This window comes from Thamnophis elegans, chromosome 2, assembly GCF_009769535.1.
Source record: "Thamnophis elegans isolate rThaEle1 chromosome 2, rThaEle1.pri, whole genome shotgun sequence".
NCBI lineage: Eukaryota > Metazoa > Chordata > Lepidosauria > Squamata > Colubridae > Thamnophis > Thamnophis elegans.
In genome coordinates, this window is record NC_045542.1 from 172,638,340 (window position 1) to 172,661,156 (window position 22,817).

General features: G+C 44.7%; 2 protein-coding genes across 2 annotated transcripts in view; both read left to right on the forward strand.

Moving 5' to 3' along the window:
* LOC116503338 (zinc finger protein 420-like) overlaps nt 1-22,817 on the forward strand; it is a 51,143-nt gene that overhangs the window by 19,093 nt on the left and 9,233 nt on the right. The window contains exon 6 of the mRNA XM_032209696.1: nt 884-4,371. Coding sequence (XP_032065587.1) covers nt 884-2,444 — 1,561 coding nt within the window. The 3' untranslated portion in view covers nt 2,445-4,371. Of the gene's footprint in view, nt 1-883 lie in introns of the transcript that reaches the window.
* LOC116503332 (zinc finger protein 665-like) overlaps nt 10,472-22,817 on the forward strand; it is a 35,913-nt gene continuing 23,567 nt past the window's right edge. Inside the window, exon 1 of the mRNA XM_032209684.1 lies at nt 10,472-10,506. The gene's annotated coding sequence lies outside the window, so the exon portion shown is untranslated. The remainder of the gene's footprint in view (nt 10,507-22,817) is intronic.

The following is a 22,817-nucleotide window of genomic DNA, read 5'->3' on the forward strand; positions in this document are numbered from 1 at the left end:
AATTTCCATAGAACTTTGTGCTTTTAGGATTTGCAGATTGAAGGAGATCAAGTCTTCTTCGGGGATTCTTCCTTCTTTAGGGTCCTGTGTCTTTTGGAGAGGTGGCCATCCGTTTCAATAGTGAAGAGTGGTTGCTGCTTGATCCCAGCCAGAAAGCTCTGTATCAAGAAGTCATGTTGGAAACATCTAAGATTGTGGACTCTTTAGGTAAGGTTCCTCTGTACATAAATTGTTAAAAATGATTTAATCTATTCTCTTTTTCTTTGACATTAATTCCAGTCCCCCTTCATGGTCTTCTGAGTAGCAGTTTCATTTTAAAAAAAAGATCAGTGTAGTGATCAGCAGGGGTTGACATTCAGTCTTGTGGTCATCCAGTAGTTGATAAATGTACGCATAGGGACACCAGTGGATGTTGTAGATCATTCTAATTTATTTTTCTTCTCCCGCAAGCCTTCGAAGTACAGAACAAGCAAAATGACCAAGAGCCGAATTTAGTGCCATTGCAAATAATCAAAACTAAAATTCCTGAGAAGACATGTACAAATAAGCGGGAAAGGAAGAAACATGAAAAGAAGCACACTCCGAGAGAAAAATCTATTCTTGAATGTGTGGAAATGGATCGTTTCCTGACCCAAAGTGATTCCAAAGAAAATACGGGGAAATCTCAAAATAGAAAAAGATTCAAAGCAACACCCTATGTTAGTAACCACTACAAAACTAGAAAAAGCTCCAGCAGTAATAATCCTACTTTACATAAAATGAACCAGGCAAGGGAGAAGCCCTACAACGGTGTGGACTGTGGAAAAAGCATTGGGAGAAGAGTTAATTTAACTTCCAATAAAAAGATCCATAAATGTGTGGATTGTGGGAAAAGGTTCAATAGGAAGTATTCCCTTACATCCCATAAAAGGGTACATACTGCAGAAAAACCCTTTAAATGCATAGAATGTGGGAAGAGCTTCAGCAGTAGTAGTTACCTGATATGCCACAAAAGGATCCATACAGGGAGAAAACCTTATAAATGTGTGGATTGTGGACAAAGGTTCAGTATGAAGTGTTCCCTTACATCCCATAAAAGGATACATACAGGAGAAAAACCCTATACATGCATGGACTGTGGAAAGAGCTTCAGTGTAAGAAGCGCTCTTAATTGTCATAAACGGATCCACACAGGAGAAAAACCCTATAAATGCATGGAGTGTGGGAAGGCCTTCAGGCAAGGCAGTACCCTTGCTTCCCATAAACGGGTCCACACAGGAGAGAAACCCTATACATGCATGGAGTGTGGAAAGAGCTTCAGTGCAAAGAGTGCTCTTACTTCTCATAAACGGGTTCACACAGGAGAAAAACCCTATAAATGCAAACAATGTGAGAAGAGCTTCAGCAGTAGTAGTTACTTGAGGTGCCACAAAAGGATCCATACAGGGAGAAAACCTTATAAATGTGTGGATTGTGGACAAATGTTCAGTAGGAAGAATTCCCTTACTTCCCATAAAAGGAGGCATACTGGAGAAAAACCCTTTAAATGCATAGAATGTGGGAAGAGCTTCAAAAGTAGTAATTACCTGATGTGCCATAGAAGGATCCATTCGGGGGAAAAACCTTATAAATGTATGGATTGTGGACAAAGGTTCACCACGAAGTGTTCCCTTACGTCCCATAAAAAGGTACATACAGATGAAAAACCCTTTAAATGCATTGAGTGTGGGAAGAGTTTCAAGGGAAAGGGTGCTCTTAATATTCATAAACTAATCCACACAGGAGAAAAACCCTATAAATGCCTAGACTGTGGGAAGGGCTTCAGCCAAAACAGTACCCTTGCTTCTCATAAACGGGTTCACACAGGAGACAAACCTTATACATGCACAGAGTGTGGAAAAAACTTCAGTGTAAAGACTTCTCTTACTTCTCATAAAAGGATCCACACAGGAGAAAAACCCTATAAATGCTTAGACTGTGGGAAGGTGTTCAGGCAATACTCTGAACTTGCTTCCCATAAACGGGTCCACACAGGAGAAAAACCCTATAAATGCATGGTGTGTGGAAAGAGCTATAAAAGCAGCAGTTACATGATTCTCCACAAACGAGTCCACACGGGAGAAAAACCCTATACATGCCTGGAGTGTGGAAAGAACTTTACTAGCAAGACTTCTCTTACTTCTCATGAAAGAATCCACAGAGGAGAGAAACCTTATAAATGCATGGAGTGTGGGAAGAATTTCAGCCGAAGCAGTCAACTTACTTTCCATAATAGGATCCATACAGGAGAAAAACCTTATAAGTGCACAGAGTGTGGAAAAATCTTCGCTGCCAGTAGGTCTCTGACTTCCCATAAAAGGACCCACACAGGAGAAAAACCCTATAAATGCCTGGAATGTGGAAAGAACTTCAGATTTTACAATAACCTTGCTCTCCATAAGAGGATCCATACTCGAGAGAAATAGAAATGCACGGAATGCAGGATGAGTTTTTTTGAAAAGAGAATGCATCTCAAGAGAGAATCCACAGTGGCCAGAAAAATATCTTGCAGACAGCAATTAACTTATTTCCCTTACAGATAAACAAAATTAACAAAGAAGATGGACCTTCAGGTAATCAAAAAAGCTAAATATTTGGGAGTATATTAAGGAATTAAGGAACAATTATAAAAGATTAATACAACAAAAAATGGATTTGGAGAACTGAAAAACCTTGCAACTGTCAATGAGAGGAATAGCAACCATAAAAATGAATATCCTGCTAAAGGTACTTTTTTTGTTCCAAATGATCCCTATAAAGTTAGAGAGAAAATACTTCGATGAGCTAAATACAATAATCTTGAAATATATTAGAAGAAAAAGAAAAATGAGCAAGAATAAGACTGAAAATGCAGCAAGAATCTAAAAACTATCGGGGCTTTGGGTTGCTGGATTGCAAACTTTATTACCAGGCTTCTGTACTAACTTGGGTGGAAGAATGGATAAATCTAAGAAGACTACTACTGTTGGAGGGACATGGTCTTCAATTGGGATGGCATTCCTTTTTCTGGTATGAAAAGAATAACAGATATTTTCAAAGACACGATGTAAGAAAGACTCTATTCTTAGTATGGGAAAAATGTAAAGCAAAAAACTACACAAAAATATCAGCTTGGTATAGATAGTTACAATGGCAACTATCTATAAGGAAAACATGTATAAAATGTTTTACAGGTGCCATTTGACATCAGATAGGGTACAAGGAAATTTAAAAACGTGTGCCAAATGTTGAAATATAATCTGATACTGGGTTCTTATTACCATATGTGGTGGATATGCCCAAAGGGGAAAAAATGCACACATAGTTAGAGAAAATGTTAAAGCAACATAAAGATTTAAACCCAGAAATATTTTGTTAGGTATAACAGAAAGTAATAGATTGTGCAGATGGATAACATTAAAGATAAAGGACAAAGAAGACACGGGATTTGTTTTATCAATGGTTAGGCAATACAGGTAGTAATTGGAATTTGGAAGATTATTTCTAGGTATAAGTGAATAATCTTATTACTATTATTATGTACAAGTAAATTGTCCCAGACAATACACTGTTTACTAAGCAGTTACATATGTTAAAGAAAAATGTATAAATAATTAAAAAAAATATTTCCCTTATGAATATTACCCACATCAAGGCTACATACAGGACGGGAGGGAGATCCCTTGTGCTCCTACCGCTTCCTGTGCACGCATGTACCTGCTGGGATGGCGTGGGCAGGGCCTGTGTCTGCATGTGGTTAGCGCCCCTGTGCACAAACACATCTGCCGGGATGGGATGGGCAGAGCCAAATGTCATGGGCTGGCTCCTTAGCGTTTCCAGGGTGGGTGCACTTACTGATCTTTCAGGCATGTTACTACATGGATGGGGAGGTGTCTGCAGCAGGGACTCTTCAGCTGGCCCTCCGAGAAACAGGCATGGCGGTGTTGGCATCGACAGCAGGCAGAGTCGGGGAAAGAGGCATGTGATGGGCACCACTGGGCTTGCCTGTTCCATACCATATGGCTGGGACAGTACAGATGGCTGCCTGATGCATACAGCAGGCTGAACCGTGTGCCTCTCCCCGCACCTCTGCTTTTGGCTACTGCTGTGGCCACGGGCCAAGACAAGGTGAGGACTGTGTGGGGCGGCTGCTGCTAGAAATCATCAACCCGCTTTCTCCATCTTATCTCTCTTGCTTGTGCTTGGAGAGCAGGTCGCTACTGGTCATCTCCACCCCCTCACGGATCTTGTACTTTGCCTGTGTGTAGAATGCGTTCCCATCACGCACCCTGGCACCATTGAAGCTACCAGCCCAAAGGAGGCAAAGTGGCTAGCTAGAAAGGTAGAGGTGACATAGAATGCTCATTCCCAGCAGGCAAAAGGCAGCCATCATGTGCGTTCAAAACTGGATATCAATTGGCACCATGGCAGCCCAAGCCCGGCTGGGATCATTTGCCTCTGCTTCCATCTCTACTGGGCCTGGGTGGCAAGGTTGACAATGGGGATCTGGCTTTCCCCACTTGCGGTGCCCATTTTTTGCCTACTGGGGCTGGGTGTGTTTTACCATTTCTACTCAGCCTTTTTAGCTGACTGCTTTGCCTCCTCACAGTGCTGGGTGGGTCTGCCGAGCGGCAGCAGTATTGCCACCAATGATGTGCCTCCTTCACCAGGGCTGCTTGGCGGGGAGAGCTGAACCCCACCCTGCCCTGCGAGGCAGCAGCTCCAAAGTACCTTCAGGGAGCTGCCCGACTGACACAGCTCCTTCAGACAGAGCCCCTGAGGCTGCAGTCCCTTCCCTGGACTGAAGTCAGCCTCTGTCTTGTAGCCACTCCCTCCCTACTTCCTGCTGGGCCTGCTACCCGATGCACCTCGGCACTGCTGTTAGCCACTGTGGTCAGGTTTTGAGTGGATCAGGCTCCACCGGCATGCCACAAGATGGGGGAAACCGCAAGGGGCCTGAGAAAATGACCAGCGGCGACTTGCTCTCCAACCACAAGCCAAAACACAGTGGGACAGAGTTAGCACAAAATGGGGTGTCAAACATGAGACCCGTGAGCCAGATAAGTCCCACGATGTGATCGGATCCGGCCCATGTGGTTGTTTTGGAAACGGTAAGGTGCTGGCCTGTGTCACTTCGGCCTGGCCTATCACATCCTGGCGGGTGGCATGTGTAAAGGAGGAGGTGTACGGACACACACACAGGCCCTGCACATGCCATCCAAGCAGGGGCACGTGCGCATCAGAAGAGGCGGGAGCACACCAGGATAGGGTAGGCCGTGTCTGTGTGCGCTTTTGCCAGGATGGCATGGGCCAGTCTTATGCGCTCATGCACAGCACCTCCAGGAGCATGCGAGCGCAGCGTGTCCCTAAGCAAACCGGCAGTAGCAGCAGCCAGAACTCACCCCTGGTAACAATGCTAATAAAATCCCGGCATTTTTATTGGAATTTAAGCCTTTTACTCTTTTCACAACTTGGAAGGTATTTTTGGCCTTAAGGATTTGCACTTTGATTCACAGTGGGGAGGTCCAGACAGCATCTATATTTACCTTCCTATTTAATATAATTACATAATGTATTAATCAAATAAGTCCAATATATTCCTTATTGTCCAGCCAGCATTCTTCCCCTTTACAAATGAAGCCCTGAAAGAAATACCATGATTATTCTGAAGGGTCCTTGAGGGCAAGTGGAGGGTGAGGGCGTGAAAGGGGATCCAGTGTGGGGATCTGGGATGGTCTAATACATTTGCCTCAGTGATGGGGTGACTTCAAAGCTCCCCCAGGGGTTTTCCATCAGAGAAGCTAAAAAAAGGCTCTTGAGGGGGAAGAGGGGACCAGAAGGTGGCCCAATGTGGTTTCTGACAGGAATGGCAGGAGTCCAGTCCTTCCCTGAGGACCCCAAAGACACCCTCCCCTATGGTGGCTCTTCCCTCAGAATGACATTCGTCTCGCTCCTCTCCTCGCCAGAATAAGCTCCTCCCACCCCTCTGGGACTAATGCTGGGAATGATTCCTGGCAGAAGAAGAACGGGACGACAGAGAAAGAGGTGACTAGATTGAGTCACTGAAACAGTTGGTGTGGGCTTCAATGGACTCTGGGGGATGGTAGAGGACAGGAAGGCCTGGAGGAACGTTGTCGATGGGGTTGCGATAGGTCAGACATGACTTCGCGACTAACAACCCCTCTGGGAACCCCTTTCCCCCTTCTTCACCTGAGGGAATTGCATTGGGAGGGGAGGGGCCAAGAAAAAAGGGGAGGAGACACACAAGCTCCCGTGTTGCTCACATCTCACCTGGGAGGGAGACTTCTCACCCAACAGCATCTATGGACCCTCCCACTCCTCCACCCTTACTAGGGGTCCTCTTTCCCTTTACTTCCAGCGTCCCAACCAGCAGCAGCAACAGGCGGAGCCCATGGAGGCTTCCCACAAGCCCCCTCCCCATGAAAGGGAACAAGTGGAATTGGGATTGGGGCTTGACCAGGATGCTTCAGAGTTGGCTGCCAAATAATAGAGCCAATGGGAGGGCTCCCTTCTGTTGAGTCACCTGTCTCTGGGTAGAATCTCTTGTGATTTCTCCCTGCGGGGAAAGCCTTTGGAGCAGAAACAGAAAAGGGGGAGGGGTTACGCAGATTGTGTGCAGTGCAACTCGAGGGGACCTTTCTGTATTCAGATGGGGAGTCCCAAAGAGGACAGAGGTGGGCTCTGGGCGAAGCAATGGGTTCCTGATACACCAATACACAAGAAGCACATAATTAGGTCCAAAAACCCTATTTTTATTTCAAAGGCTGTGAATTATATTCATTCACAGCCGGTAATGAATCCCAAATAGTTGGAAAGAGTTCTACAGGAGGCTGCCGAGGTCCTTCGGGATAAGGCTGATAAGCATCCACCTTTACCTTCTTTGAAAACACTGACAAAGACTTAATTGGCAATTAGCTTGGCAAGGCCACATGAAGCAAAGAGTCCAAATGGAATTTCAGAAGGTAAACTGACCAGCATGAACCAAGTTGCTTCCTACAAAAGCTCATGTGCCTTTGCTCCTCCTTTATGTCCTATGGGAGAGGGCAATCGCCTCCAAACCTTACTCCTGAGTCGTCCCTTCTGTTTTAAGTGTTCTTGCCTTCTGGCAGCTCTGCGCATGCACGCACTGGGAACAGGGGGAGCCTGTTTCTCTGCCTCGCTGCTGTCCTACTGGAGGCTCTGGAGACTGTACATAACTCCCAGATGGCCCTGGCCCCCTCTCTGCCTCCGATGCAGAGCCCTCATCAGAGCCTTCTCCAGACCCCAGGACTAGCCCATGTTCTTCCCCAACCTCCTCACTGTCTGACTCTGTTGCCACCTCTGCAGACCACCCGCGGACCATAACGCAATGTCTAGAGGAGGCAATGATTGCTGAGATGTGGAAATCCCAGACCAGTAGCTGATGAGGCTCAAAATCTAGAGGTCTCCTCCAGCCACAGCTCACTTATTTTTCACATGGCCCTCCCTACGTGACACATGTCTTTAGCCTTCCTGTCCACAATCAACTTTTGGTTTACAGAGCACTATCTGTATGACTCCTCCTCCTGCTTCATGGCGAGCCCGTTTCTATGACCTGGGAAGTTTGACATCTGATAAGCATCGGATGATAAGTGTTACGCATCAAGAGCCAAGCAATAGGCTTCACTCAGGTCCGCCATTCCCACAGGAAACTACTCCACATCTGACGGGTTGAGCCCTCTTGACAGATTCCTATATAAGGGCAAGCTGTCAGACAGGCTGGCTGCTGGATTGTACATAGTTGTCAAATAAAGACAACTGTTTGTTACTGAAGCCTCTTCCATTCACCCAGTCCAGAGATGGGTTTCAAATTTCTTTGCTACCGGTTCTGTGGGCGTGACTAGGGTGGGGGCATGTGACTGAGTGGGCATGGCCTACTTGACGTCACTCACGCCCACGCAGTCACATGCCTCCCCCACCTAGCCACGCCCAAAGAACCGCAAAAATGTGTTTTGTCAGCTGGGTGGCTGGCAAAGGAGTTGTCGCGGCTCTTGGAGGAAGAAGGCACGGATGCTGGCTGGTGTTTGCTTTCCTTGCCGCTCACCGCTTGCCGCTTTCCCACCCAGTTGCCCAGCTAAGCAGGGCAGGTGGGCCCGGGCTGCAGCAGGCGGGACGGGGGCAGCAGCAGCGGTGGCGAGCGGTAAGGGAAGCGAGTGCCAGCCAGTATACCTGCCTCCTTCTTCTGAGAGCCTTGACAGCGGGGGAACCGTGGCTTCTTTGCCAGCCTCCCAGCTCTGATCTGTCCCATCCAGCCCCCCTTTTACACACACACACACACACACTTGAGGCGAGCGTGCCGGGGAGGAATGGGGGAGGGGGGGAGAAGGAAGAGAAGGTGGTCCCTAGCAGAAGCTCGGCTTTTTCCTTCCTCGCCCCCTGATTTCTCCCCAGCTGCACTGCCTCGCGCCGCGGCAAGCAAGGCAGCTCTCAAAAGAGAACAAAGCGGGCACACCGCTTCTTCCAACAGTCGAGGCCTCGGCCCCTCTTCCTTCCTCGGCTGTTGGAAGAAGCGCCTGCAGACGCTTCGTTCTCTTTGAGAGGGGCGCCAGGCAGGCAGATGTCCTGGGACTGCTGCACACGTGCACTATCCTCCTGGAGTGCTTCCTTCCTTCTTCCGCCGCCAAAAGAAAGAATATCCCACCATCCGTTGGTGCCGCTGCAGCTGATTCAGCTGGGGGAATGGGCTCCCGAAGGCAGAGTGTGCTCTGCCGGTGCTATTGCCGCTGCTGCCACCAGCTGCTTCCATGCAAGAGATCCCCCCCCCCCCAGCGCGGTGCAGTTTCGGGACGGCGGGAGATTATTTCTTTCCGCAGCAGCAGAAGGAAGAAAGCGCTCGAGGAGGGCAAGCGGACCGCCCTGTTTCTGCAAAGGCAGAGCCCCCCCCCCCGCCCCACTGCAGGGGGATCCAAAGAGGGGATGGGGATGCTGCAGAAAAGGCTGCCTTCCACCCGGGCCCGCGCGCCTCCTGTGCTGGCTCCACAGGGTTCCGGGCTCCGAAACAGCCCACTGGCTTCCCATCCGGCCACCAACTAGTAATATTAGATGTGTGGAGAGAATCCGTGCATCATTGAAAGCGCTTTGGCCAACTTTCTCTCCTGCCTTTGCACCCGAGGACTCAAAAGGGGAACCAGGAAATTTCAGTCTTTTTTTTCTCTTTTTTTGCCTCTTTCTACAACTTGGGAGGCATTTTTTGACTTTTAAGGCTTTGCACTTTTGAGTCCGAGTTGGGAGGTCCAGGCAGAGTGGAGGCTGATGGCATGACACGAATCCATTCTGGGGATCACGGTGACTTCAAAGGGTCCCTTGGGGGGGGGCTCCCATCAGAGAAGGATGAAAGGGGCTCCTGAGGGGAGGGCATAGCACTGCAGGGGCGTGGCCAAACGGAAAGGGGAGGAGTCTCGCAAGTTCCCGCCTCCCTCGGCCGGCAGCCTTTTCCTCCACGTCTCCCCTGAGGGGGGGGAGCAATCCCCTTCTCCCCCACTCCCTCCCCCTCAGGATCAATGGTCCCTCCCATTTCCCCACCCTTGACAAGGGAAAGTCATATTTACTTCTTGGGAAACCTTTCACTTTTCCCGTGTCTGTTTTCCTTTAAGCTTTGACGGCTTGAGTCTTTCTCTCTCTCCATCCCTCCAAAGCTACCCCCGCAGCCGATATTTCATGCTACGGGCCAGCAGTGGGCGCTCTCTTGGCTTCCGACCGACTAGCCCACTGCGCATGCTCTACTCCGTCTGTTCGGGCTGCGAGTTGGTACCCTGGTAATCTGGTGCGGCGGAGCAGGTGGAGGGGGTCCCGCCGTTCAGATCCTCCCCAGGGGAGGGAAGGAGGTTCTAACGTTGGAAGGAGCGGGGAATCCGCCCCATAACTGCTCTTGGCTGTGCATGGGGAGAGACCACAGAATGGGGCAGGGGGGGAGGAGAGAAGGAAGCCTAAAGGAACCCCCTGCTTGATCTCCATTTACATTCAGATTCCTGGAAGACTGGAAGGGTCTTTGGAGAGGCAGCGGAGACCGCTTGCCCGCTGGAAGATCCCTTCTGATCCGGGCAGAGAAGAAGCAGGAAAGGTCCCAGGTGAGAGAAGCTTCTTTTGGGGTACACAGAGGGATCTTTACATGCTTCAATTCTTCCATTGCTCCCTGATAGGCTTTGCGAGATTAATAATTTGAGTTGATACTTAGAGAACCTCATTAGCAAAATTGGTCTTGAGTTCTTCCAAAGAGTATCTCCTTTGGAGCGACTCTCCTATTGGGTCTCATCCGTCGCCACTGATGGACACAAGGGTTTTGTGGGTAGAAAATAACACCCAGACCCTCTCTTGTCATGTTCTCTTAACTGCTCTTCTTTGCTTATATTCCAGGTTCTGAGGCCCTTCCAGGAATGGAGAGTAATTGGGTGGATCTCACAAATCTTTCCCCTGATTTGTTTTCCAGAGGGATCCCCAAGGATAAAAGTCAAGGTCAGAATTCTTCACTAGGTAAGGGGAGACTGTTCCACTGGATTGGAGACTTTCTAGAAAGATTCCAGTTATCCTTCATTCTCTGCGTCTTCTCAGGTCTTAGTCATTGGACTTAGTAGAAGGTGACCTCATAAGAAAGATAGAACTCCCTCTTCAAGCTAGAAGACTTAAGGTGCACAAAGGAATTCCCTCCCTTCAGAGCAAGCCTAGGACCCTAACCCTAACTCTAGGATTTGCCTTTCACAGAAGACCGACTCCTGTAGGGGCCACCTTGAGTTGCATCCTGGCTCCTCCTCCATCATGATTTCTCTTTGTCTTTGGCCTTCCTTAAGAGATAATTTTGGCTAAATTCCTACACAGATCCCTGCTGAGCCATTTCCAAGACCACCTGATCTTGTAGGCATGTTTCCTGGGTTGCTAGAATATCTCTAATTTCCTTGGTTTCAAACTCCAGAGTGTCTGAGGGGGGGGGGGAGAATTTACAGTGATTGAGCAAATGCTTTGATTGCCAAGAATATATACTTCCACTTGTTATTCCAAAAGATTAGGAGAACAATCTAACTCAGATTTGTTCTTCAGCATGTGGTGGGTTTGGTCTTCTCCTTTCATTCTTGACTCCCATGATGGAGTCTATGAAAGTTAGTGTGTAGAAGACACAAAAATGGAGGTTTCCTGAGCAGGATAGGAAGAAATCTTAATTTGTCCCTTCAAGGTAGAAAAGATGAAGTTGAAGCTTTTCCTGTTTCTAATCTGTCTCTCTCCTTCCCAGTAGACAAAATGGAGTCACCATTGTTCACTGAATCATCTCCTTCTGTTGGTGAAGGTGAAAGAACTGCCGGATTCCTGACTCAGGTAGGAAGGGAGAGATTAGCCTTCTAATCTGGGAGAGACTCTGGGGGAGAATTAGGAGACCTCTAGTTTCCTTTGGGGACTCAACCTATGATACTGCTATTCCTGAGCAAAACACAAGGAAATTAGAAATTTAAATTTACGATAGGTCAAACTAGGCCAATCTGTCAACAAAGATTTGGAGATGTATGGAATTCCTTGTATAATTCTGGTTTCAAAAAATCCCATGTGGCAGTTCATGTTGCCTGTCCCAAGTAAAGCAGAACGGAGACATGAAGAGTTAGGCTAACTCTACTTTATTGTAAGCATAATCTTGTTTTCGTATTGTTGGGAAAAGGGATAAAACCAGGAGTACAGAAATTGCTTTGTATATAATCTACATCTTGATGCCTGGAAGTGAGTCCCTAGTATTTTTGTGAATGTTCATGAGTGGATTTTATTAGTTTATCGAAGTATAAAACAGAAAGAAAAAAATGGAAAAGTAATACGAGAGGAAGGGGAAAAGAGCAGGTATAGTGTAACGGGGGAAAAAAAGAAAAAGGCATCAACTTTTGACACTCTTTGGTACAGTTGAAGGTAACAATATTAGAGCCATAACATATTGCTTTTACACAACATAATGTACAAATTATTTCTGTCACAATAAGCCAGTCTAGTTTAGAAAAAGAGAATCAAAATTTCATTTTCCCTCTCATTTCAAACAGAAAATCCAAAAGCAATTTCAAGCTAGAGACAAAATTAAATATAATTTCTTATTTGGATAAAAGAATCATTTTCGCCATCACAGTTTCTCCTTGCTGTGGGGAATAATGTATCATTTCTTCTCATATTTTCAAACATAGTCCATAATATTTTATCAACTTTAGAATATTGTTCAGCATTACTTAAAGAACCATCAGACCTATTTATAGCTACGTACTCATTTTAAAAATACGTAACTAACTTAAAGCTTTTCAACAGTACCTGTATCATTTTTTTTAAAAAAAGAAATCCATCCTAATTAATGAAACCATATTTAAGTCATTCCTCCAGCTTACCTTCATAGAATAGATTCTTTTTCTTCTCTGCAGACTCTATAAAGTCTCTTTTCCTAAAGAAGTTCTCAGCATTTTTTATACCCATAAAAAAGGACCAAAATTTGTTCTGTTAGACCAGTGTTTCTCAACCTTGGCAACTTGAAGATGTCCGGACTTCAACTCCCAGAATTCCCCAGCCGGCTGGGGAATTCTGGGAGTTGAAGTCCAGACATCTTCAAGTTGTCAAGGTTGAGAAACACTGTGTTAGACGTTGTAAATTGGTCTGAAGCAAATCTTCCCCGATTAAATATTCCCTCACTGAAATAGCTATCATATCTTCTTTTTTTTTGAAGAATTCTCAGCCTAGTTAATGTCCATAACGCAAAAGTCCCAAATTTGACCTCTAAAAAATTGTGAATCTGCTTGATACGTTTGTTTTAGTTGCACTGGGATGGTGGTATTCATACCATCATCGTAAGAAGAGCTAACTCAGATTTATATTCGTCTGCTATGCAACCATTTGGTGTCAATCTATCCATTTCTGCACAATCTAAATTTTGTTTTAATTACATCATCTTCTATAGGAGTTTCCTCATTTCTCCAGTACTGTGCAAATATAATTCTTGCTGCAGTCAAGACATGTAATTTTACATATAGTTTATAGATCAGCACCATTTGTTTTTCCCAGCGCACTTCATAATAGCCCAATGTATCTAGTATAAATCTTACATTGTTTTTAATTTATCTTTTTGGAAGAAACCCATTTTGATCTGGGTGGATACATTCATTCAGAAATCTTTTTAATTTCTCTGCCATTATTGATGCAAAAATTTTACAATCAGCATTCAATAATGATATAGGCTTCTAGTTTTTAATCTGTGTGAAGTCAGAATCTTCTTTCGGAATTAAAGCAATATTAGCATCTATCCAGATGATTAAGGAAGTCAGATTTATATAATGAGGTTACAGTTAGGTTGTTTGCATTATCCGGTATTTCTAATAAAGTTGAAACAGTAGGTTGATCATTTTCTACATCTACTTTTGTTTCTTATTCTATTTTATATTTTAGTTGATTCACAAAATGACAAATCATCTCCAAGGACTGATCAAGAATGTGTTTTGTAACCAACAACAATTTAAAATTAGGCATCCTCCTGGCTCCCTCTAGTGTTTAGAGACTCTTATGTATTCATTCATTTAATTATTTCTTTGTTTCTCAGCCAATCTGAACCCTTAAATATCGGCAGATTTCAATCAGCCACAAGAAAACAGTACAGAGCAACTAATTATTTCAAAAGAAAAGTAAAAGTAAAAAAAATATGATTACTCTGTGGTGAGCTGAAGGGTTAGGATTTTGCATTATGATTGTGCTGGGCTAGTCTGGCTGTGGCTGACGCCACTGCTCTCGCCGCATCCATGGCTGCTCACAGCTCTTACAGCACCTTGCGCACCACACTTAAACTTACCGTGCTTCACAATGGGGGAGATGGTGTCTCCCCCATTACAAGCATACCATCAGCTGCAGCCGCCCAGCCACTGTCTCAGGGTATCTCTCCAGCGGCCAAGGTGCACATCGCACCAATAAGGGCCAGAAGAAGAGGCAAATAGAGGGGCACTTTGCTCTCGCTGCCGTCACTCTTCTCTTCTCAGGGCAGGCGAGGATTGAGCTGGAGGGCAAGGGGCGGTGCCAGACAGCTTACAGGGAGCCACAGCGGGGGGGGGGGGGGGTTGAAAGCCAAGGTGGCGCAGTGGTTAAATGCAGCACTGCAGGCTACTGCTAGCTCAGCAGGTCAGCGGTTCAAATCTCACCGGCTCAGGGTTGACTCAGCCTTCCATCCTTCCGAGGTGGGTAAAATGAGGACCCAGATTGTTGGGGGCAATATGCTGACTCTCTGTAAACCGCTTAGAGAGGCCTGAAAGGCCTATGAAGCGGTATATAAGTCTACTGCTATTGCTATTGCTAGAAAGAGCTTCATTTATCTGCAAATCTGAAATTTTTGATTTAAATCATACGGTAAAAAGCATCCAAAGAAGAAGAAAGAACAACATCAGCAGCAATACAGACAGAAAGATACGAGAGAGAGAGAGAGAGAGATGGGAAAGAGAGGGGGAGAAAGAGAGATGAGAAAGAAAGAGGGAGAAAGGGAAATGAGAGGGAGAAAGAGAGAGAGGTTGAAGAGAAAGATACATGCACAGAGAGATACCTTTTAAAAGAAAATACCGGGAGCCACAAAACCTGGGTAGGCGTGGCTGGGGTGTGTATGTCATGTTATTAAGCGGGAGTGAGACACGTTGCAAACCAGTGACGTGCAGTGAGGTTTATGGCTGGTGAGGCAAAAAGAATGAAAGCGGGCAAAAGCTGCCCTGCCGTTATGTCCGACATAAAAAAAGTGCCAGCCTGCCAGCAGAGGTGGGTAAAACACACACACACACAAATTACTTACAATAATACAATTACTTACAAATTACATTAATTTTGAATTCCTCCCCCTCCCTTCGACCCACATACCTTTTCCAGCTGTTTCATAGAGGATTTCAACTCTGCTCTTGTCTGCCATGAGGAAAATGTAAAAATGTAAAAAGAAAAAGGCAAGAGCTTCTGAAGTCAGGCTGGGTTAGCTGCTGCCAGAGTCCCCAATGGATGACTCTGCTTAACTGTTTAAAAAAGCCTCTAAAAAATGCCCTCTACACAAGGAGGCAAGAGAACCACGTGCCTCACCTACATAAGGAATTTTCGGCTTTTAACCGTTGCTTAACTCTGCTCGAGTAATCATAATGTCAGACTAAATGAGGTACGTGGTTCTCCCGCCTCCTCCTGTAGAGGGCACTTTTTAGAGGCTTTTTTTAAACAGTTAAGCACTAAGCAGAGTCATCCACTGTGACTCTGGCAGCACCTACCTCAGCCTTTTTCCTTTTACATTTTTTTTTTTCATGATCACAGTGGTGAGGCTCTGCCTCCCCTGCCTGCATGTCACTGTTGCAAACATGATGAAATGTTCGGGCCTCTGGTAGATGGTGGGTCTAAGGCACTCTGCCACTAAGGTCAGCAGAGTTAGTCAAGGTGATAAAACATGCACTAATTGAATGTCAGTAGTAGGCTGTGAGTTCTACCCTTTTTATCATATAATGTGTTGAGTCCATCTAGAAAAATGTTCAATGAAGAATTTTCACTTTGGCTTTTAGTTCCAAAGGTGCTTTTTTCCAGAGCCAAACTGGACTTCCTAATTGTTGAAGAAACTTCTTGGATGGGAAGCGAAACCTTTTCAAAGAAAAACCAGAAAGTCCAGTTGCCTCTGATAAAAAGCACCTTTTGGGACAACCATGACCATGGGTGACTGAGAATCTCCATAGAACTTTGTGCTTTTAGGATTTGCAGATTGAAGGTGATTTTGCAAAATCTATGGAGTCTGCTCACAGGGATTTTTCCTTCTTTAGGGTCCTGTGTCCTTTGCGGAGGTGGCCATCCATTTTAGCAGTGAAGAGTGGTTGCTACTTGATCCCAGCCAGAAAGCCCTGTATCAAGAAGTCATGTTGGAAACGTCCAGGATCATGGCCTCTTTACGTAAGGGTTCCTCTATACGTAACTTGTTGAAAATGATTCTATCTCTTTTTTCCTCTTACATTAATTCCAGTCCCCCTCATGGTTTTCCAAGTAGCAGAGTTTTATTTAGAAGAAAGAGATCAGTGACCAGCAAGGGTTGACATTCAGTCTTGTGGTCATCCTTGGGCTTTGGGCCATTACTGCAGAGTTATTGGGAAGATGATCAGAGAAAGGATGTTTTTGTTTTTTGCAGTTGTCCTACTCAGCAACAAATTCTGACTTGCTTTCTATTGAATTGACATACATTATCTTATTGAATGCAAGCTGGGTGGGTCATAATCTTTTAAGTTAATAACTAACATGCATGCTGCCATTTCCCTCGTTCCTTTCTCTGCATATGCCCAGTAGTAGATACATGTATGCATAGGGACACCTAAGTGGAGGTTGTAGACTATTCTGATTTATTTTCGTTCACCCGCAGCCTCTGAGGCACAGAAGAAGGAAAACGACCAAGAGCCAAATTTGGTGCCATTGCAAATAATCAAAACTGAAATTCCTGTGGAGACAACTACAAATAACTGGGGAAGGATGAAACCTGAAAAGAAGTACAATCTGATAAAAAAATCTATTCTTGAATGTGTGGAAATGGATTGTTTCCTGACCGAAAGTGATTCCAAGGAAAATGCGGGGAAATCTCAAAGTAGAAAAAGATTCAAAGCAAAGCCCAATGTTAGTAACCACTGCAAAACTGCAAAAAGCTGCAGCATTAATAATGTTACTTCACATAAAATGAACCAGGCAAGGGAGAAGCCCTACAAGGATGTGGACTGTGGAAAAAGCATTGGGAGAAGAGGTAATTTAATTCCTCATAAAAAGATCCCTAAATATGTGGATTGTGGAAAAAGGTTCAGTAATAAGTATTCCCTTTCTTCCCATAAAAGAATACATACTGCAGAAAAACCCTTTAAATGCATAGAATGTAAGAAGAGCTTCAGCAGTAGTAGTTACCTGATATGCCACAAAAGGACCCATACAGGGGAAAAACCTTATAAATGTGTGGATTGTGGAAAAAGTTTCAGTCTGAAGAATTCCCTTACTTATCATAAAAGGGTACATACAGGAGAAAAACCCTTTAAATGTGTAGAATGTGGAAAGAGCTTCAAGTGTAGCATTCACCTGATGTGCCATAGAAGGATCCATTCAGGGGAAAAACCTTATAAATGTGTGGATTGTGGGAAAAGGTTCAGTATGAAATGTTCTCTTACATCCCATGAAAGGATACATACAGGAGAAAAACCCTATAAATGCATGGAATGTGGAAAGAGCTTCAGTGTAAAAAGTTCTCTTACTTCTCATAAAAGGACACATACTGGAGAAAAACCCTTTAAATGCATAGAATGTGGGAAGAGCTTCAGCAGTAGTAGTTACCTGATATGTCACAAAAGGATCCATACAGGGAGAAAACCTTATAAATGTGTGGATTGTGGACAAAGGTTCAGTGTGAAGGGTTCCCTTACTTCCCATAAAATGGTACATACTAGAGAAAAACCCTTTAAATGCATAGAATGTGGGAAAAGCTTCAGAACTAGTAATTACCTGATGTGCCATAGAAGGATCCATTCAGGGGAAAAACCTTATGAATGTGTGGATTGTGGAAGGAGGTTCACTGCAAAGTGTTCCCTTACGTCCCATAAAAAGGTACATACAAAAGAAAAACCCTTTAAATGCATGGAGTGTGGGAAGAATTTCAAGAAAAAGGATGCTCTTAATTGTCATAAATTGATCCACACAGGAGAAAAACCCTATAAATGCCTAGATTGTGGAAAAGGCTTCAGGCTAAGTGGTGATCTTGTTTCCCATAAACGGATCCACACAGGAGAAAAACCCTATACATGCATGGAGTGTGGAAAGAGCTTCAGTCTAAAGAGTTCTCTTACTTCTCATAAAAGGATCCACACAGGAGAAAAGCCCTATAAATGCCTAGAGTGTGGGAAGGGCTTCAGGCAAAGCTGTGACCTTTCTTCCCATAAACGAGTCCACACAGGAGAAAGACTCTACAAATGCTTGGAGTGTGGAAACAGTTATAAAAACAGCAATTACCTGAACCTTCATAAACGCGTCCACACGGGAGAGAAACCTTATACATGCCTGGAATGTTCAAAGAGCTTCACTAGCAAGACTTCACTTACTTCTCACGAAAGAATCCACAGAGGAGAGAAACCGTATAAATGCATGGAGTGTGGGAAGAGCTTCAGCCGAAGCAGTCAACTTACTTTCCATAACAGGATCCATACAGGAGAGAAACCTTATAAGTGCACAGAGTGTGGAAAAACCTTCACTGCCAGTAGGTCTCTGACTTCCCATAAAAGGACCCACACAGGAGAAAAACCCTATAAATGCCTGGAATGTGGGAGCAGCTTTAGATTTAACAGTAACCTTTTTATCCATAAGCGGATTCACACCGGAGGGAAATAGAAATGTACACACCGCGGAAGGAATTTTTGTGAAAACAAAATGCTTCTCAAGAAAGAATCCACAGTGGGCAGAGAAGTATCCTGTGGACATCAATCAACTTATTTCTCTTATAGATAAACAAAAATGAATTGACAAAGAAATAGACCTTCAGGTAGTAAAGGAAGTTAAATATTTGGGAGTATACTTAACAGCAAGATGTGCAACAATTAAAGAAGGTAACTATGAAAGATTAATACAACAAATTAAACTGGACTTGTAGAACTGAAAAATCTTGCAAGTGGCAATGAGAGGAAGAATAGCAACCATAATAATGAATATCATGCTGAAGGTACTTTTTTTGTTCCATACGATCATTATAAAATTAGAGAGAAAAATACTTTGATGAGCTAAATACAATAATCTTGAAATATATTATGCAAGAAAAAACAGCAAGAATAAGACTGCAAATGCTGCAAGAGTCTAAAAACGATTGGGGTTTGGGGCTGCCGGATTGGGAGCTTTATTACCTGGCTTCTCAATGGATGTATAAATTTAGGACATAGAAGACTACTTTCGTTGGGGGGGACGACATGATCTTCAATTGGGATGTCGTGCCTTTTTGTGATATGAAAAGAATAAAATACATAGATACTTTCAAAGACACGATGTAAGAAACCTTCTACTCTTAGTATGGGAAAAATGTAAGGAAAGAAACTATATGAAAATACCAGCTTGGCTTTCCACAATGGAAGCACTGATACATCCAAATGTTGTAAACTTGGAAAAAACTGTAACATATAAAGACATTCTGAATCAGCGGTTCTCAACCTGTGGGTCGCGACCACTTTGGGGGGGTCGAACAACCTTTTCACGGGGGTCGCCGAGGAGCCTCCCGCGGAGAGGCTGGCGAGAAGCTGGCCTGAAGGGAAGGAGTGGCTCGGATTCCCCAAGCGGCGGAAGGAGAGGTGCCAGAAGACTGATGGGCTTCCCAGCAGGCCAGCTCAACTGGCCTTCCATGCGTCGGTAGGGGAGGGGCCTCTGCTGCTCCTCTCACCGAAGGCAGCCGAGTGCCCGAGATCAAAGTGTGTGTGTGTGTGTGTGTGTGTGTGTGTGTGTGGTGGGTGGCCGGAAAGTAGGAGCCGGAATGGAGATGAGGTGGGGGAAAAGAGACACACACAGAGGACGCTGGGAAAGCAGCTCACTCCGAGGGATGAGGTTGATGAGCAGAGCTACGGAAGCCAAGAGGTACCATTTCTGAGGCGTAAAACAAGGCGGGGAAAATAAAATAAAATAAAGGAACGTGGTATGTGCGTATGCTGAGATTCCCTATTAAGACTGTTACCCATGCTTCAGTGTACACATGCGGTTCTTTGGCCCCTCTCCTATGGCTCCCTGCTGACCCAATTACACAATCTGCTCTCCACCCTGAGAAGGCACGAACCTCTCGCCTGCTTTTGCGATTCCACATCCTTCGCAGGTAACTCAGTGTCGGGAAGAGCTTCACCCCTTTTCTTGTGTTCATCTCTTGCATGCGTGCACGCAAGAAAAATGCCCTCCTGGGCCAGGATCAAGGCGGAGGGGAAAACGACTCCTCCTGCTGTTGCCACTGCGCAATGAGGTGAGTAACTGGGTATGCAGTGCAGGGGAGCCACGCTGCGCAGGAGAATCCTCAGCGCCAGACTCAGGTCAGTGCAAGCTGCGGTCCCCTTCGTGTTGGCTCAGGAAGGATGGGAATGGGGAGCAGCAGCAGCAGCTGGTTGTGTGCAGGGAGGGAAGAGCTCCAGTTCTGTGCTGCACAGGGCTCTGGAACTCTTCCCTCTCTGCATCCAGAGACGGCTGCTGCGGCTCCTTCCTGAGAGCCAACATGAAGGGGACCATGGCTGGCGCTGACCTGAGTCCGGCGCTGAGGAGTCTCCTGCGCAGCATGGATCTCCTGCGCAGCACAGCCAGCTGCTCACTTCTCAGTGGCAGCAATGGAAGGAGTCGCTGTCCCCACTGCCACAATCGAAGCCCAGGAGGGTATTTTGCTTGCATGCGCAAGAAAGAGATGAAAGAGAAAAGGGGAGAAAGAGGGAGAGAGAGAAACGAAAGAGAACTCAAAGTAGAGAATGGGAGAGAGGGAAAATATAGGGAAACAAATTAGAGGGAGAAGGGGGAGAGGGAGAAAGAAATGAAAGAGCTGACCATGGAACTAAAAGAAAGAGAAGAATCGGACTTTTATAAAATATGGATTAGAATTTATAAGTGGCTAGAAAACAGAAGCCAATACAGGAAATAGAGAATGTAAATATAATTGTGATATGAACAATTAATATTACTATGAGTGTCAGTACTACTGTTATTATATTATTAGAAAAGGTAAAATTAATAGGAAGGCAATGCAGAATGGAGAACTATAAAGGCTAAACATGAATCCTGATACAGAAGGCTGTATAATTACTTTATATTGTTATGTATGTTTTGTTTGACTCCAAACACAAATCCTTAAAGGCCAAAAATACCTTCCAAGTTGTAGAAAGAGGCAAAAGGCTGAAATTTTCTGGTTCCCCTTTGAGTCCTCTGGTATAAAGGAAGAAGGGAAAGTTGGCCAAAGCACTGTCAATGATGCATGTATTCTCCCCACACATCTAATTAGGAAGTTCTGCTCAATTTCCATATATTTACAAGGAGTTGTAATGGTCTTCCCTTTCACCGCTTTATTGCTGTCTTTATAGGTGGATCCTGTATTGAGAAAGCTTTCCTCATGTTCCATGGATGTATGTGCATCATTTTCTATGCTATGTGAAACTGAATCAGATCCACCCCCTTCTAGCACTTTCTAACGTTTTATTCCACTCTTCCACCACCACTCCCATGGAAATCTGCATATTAATCTGATTTCTTCATTTAATTTTCTTCAATGAATATTAAATAGGAAACATTTACATTGCAAAACAATTATTGTTCCCAGTAATTTATTGTATTAACCTTGCAAACCAATATCGTCAATACAAAGGATATACTAAAATGTTATTTAAAAAGCCATGCTAAGATAAAAAGCACAAAGCTACTACAAAAAGGAGTTGTTCCTAACTTGCAATTCCATGGCAGCTTAACACTTCAAATTAGATTGACCTTTCTAATCACATTGACATCACAAAATCAAAATGGCACTAAAACGACATTTTAACACCTTGACCCAATAGAAAATATGGTTCTGGTTATTTACATGGAGAAATTAATAACTACATAATTAAAACCAAGCAATTTAAGTCCTCCTTTAAAAAAAAGACATCGCTCATGTGGTACAATGTTAGATCAATAAAACAATTTTTTAAAGTAAAGAGCCATCAGCTGTGATCATAAACTGACTGTTATATTTCTCCTTTCAGCTGGGTTAATGCAAGTTTGCACCAGACAAACACTAGTCTAAGCACGCATGTACATACAAATATTCAGAAAAAGATTCACTTCTAAACAAACATATGCACATACATGAAAAAAATCAACAGCTTATGTACCTTGCTACATGTTTAAAGAAGGCCAGTAGTGTGAACATAATTACATCAACTCTCCACAAAGCGTGGAGCCTGGCGAGACTTACTTCAGATGCTGCTTCTTGCCTAGATAAAGCAGTTTGACCAGACAGGTTTTGACAGATTTTGACACAACGAATGCAACAATTTACATTATAAAGACCACACTTGGATTATCGCATCCAGTTTTGGTCACCACGATATAAAAAAGATGGGGAGACTCTGGAAAGAGTGAAGAGAAGAGCAGCAAAGATGACTATGGCTAAAACATATGAAGAATAGTTGCAGGAATGAGATATGTCTAGTTTAATGAAATGAAGGACTAAGGTGATATCAGTGTTCCAACTTTCCCTTCTTCCTTTATACCAGAGGACTCAAAGGGGAACCAGAAAATTTCAGCCTTTTGCCTCTTTTTACAACTTGGCCTTTAAGGATTTGTGTTTGGAGTCAGGGGGTGGTGGTGGTCCAGGCAGCGTCTACATTTACCTTCCTATTTAATATCATTAAATACTGTATTAATTGAAAAAGGACAATACTTTCCTTAGTACCAGCCAGCGATTCCACTCCTTCCCTTTGAAAATGAAGCCCTAGAAGAAACGTCGTCATTATTCTGAGGCGTCTTTGGGGGGCGAGTGGAGGCAGAGAGCGTGAAGGGAATCCAATATGGACATGGTCCGATTCATTCGCCTCAGTGACTTCAAACGGTCCCTGGGGGGGGGGGCTCCTGAGGGGGACACGAGGCTGAGGGAGAAGAGGGGACCAGGAGGAGGCCCAATTCGGGGTGTCGTCCAGAGAAAGGGAGAGTCGAGTCCCTCCCTGAGGAGCCCCAGAGATCTGCCAGCCCCCCACATGCTGACTCTTCCCTCAGAGGCACCTCAACCGCTCTGCCTCTCCGCTGTTCCCGCCAGAATAGGCTCCTCCCATCCCTCTCGGAAATCCTTTCCCCGCTACTCC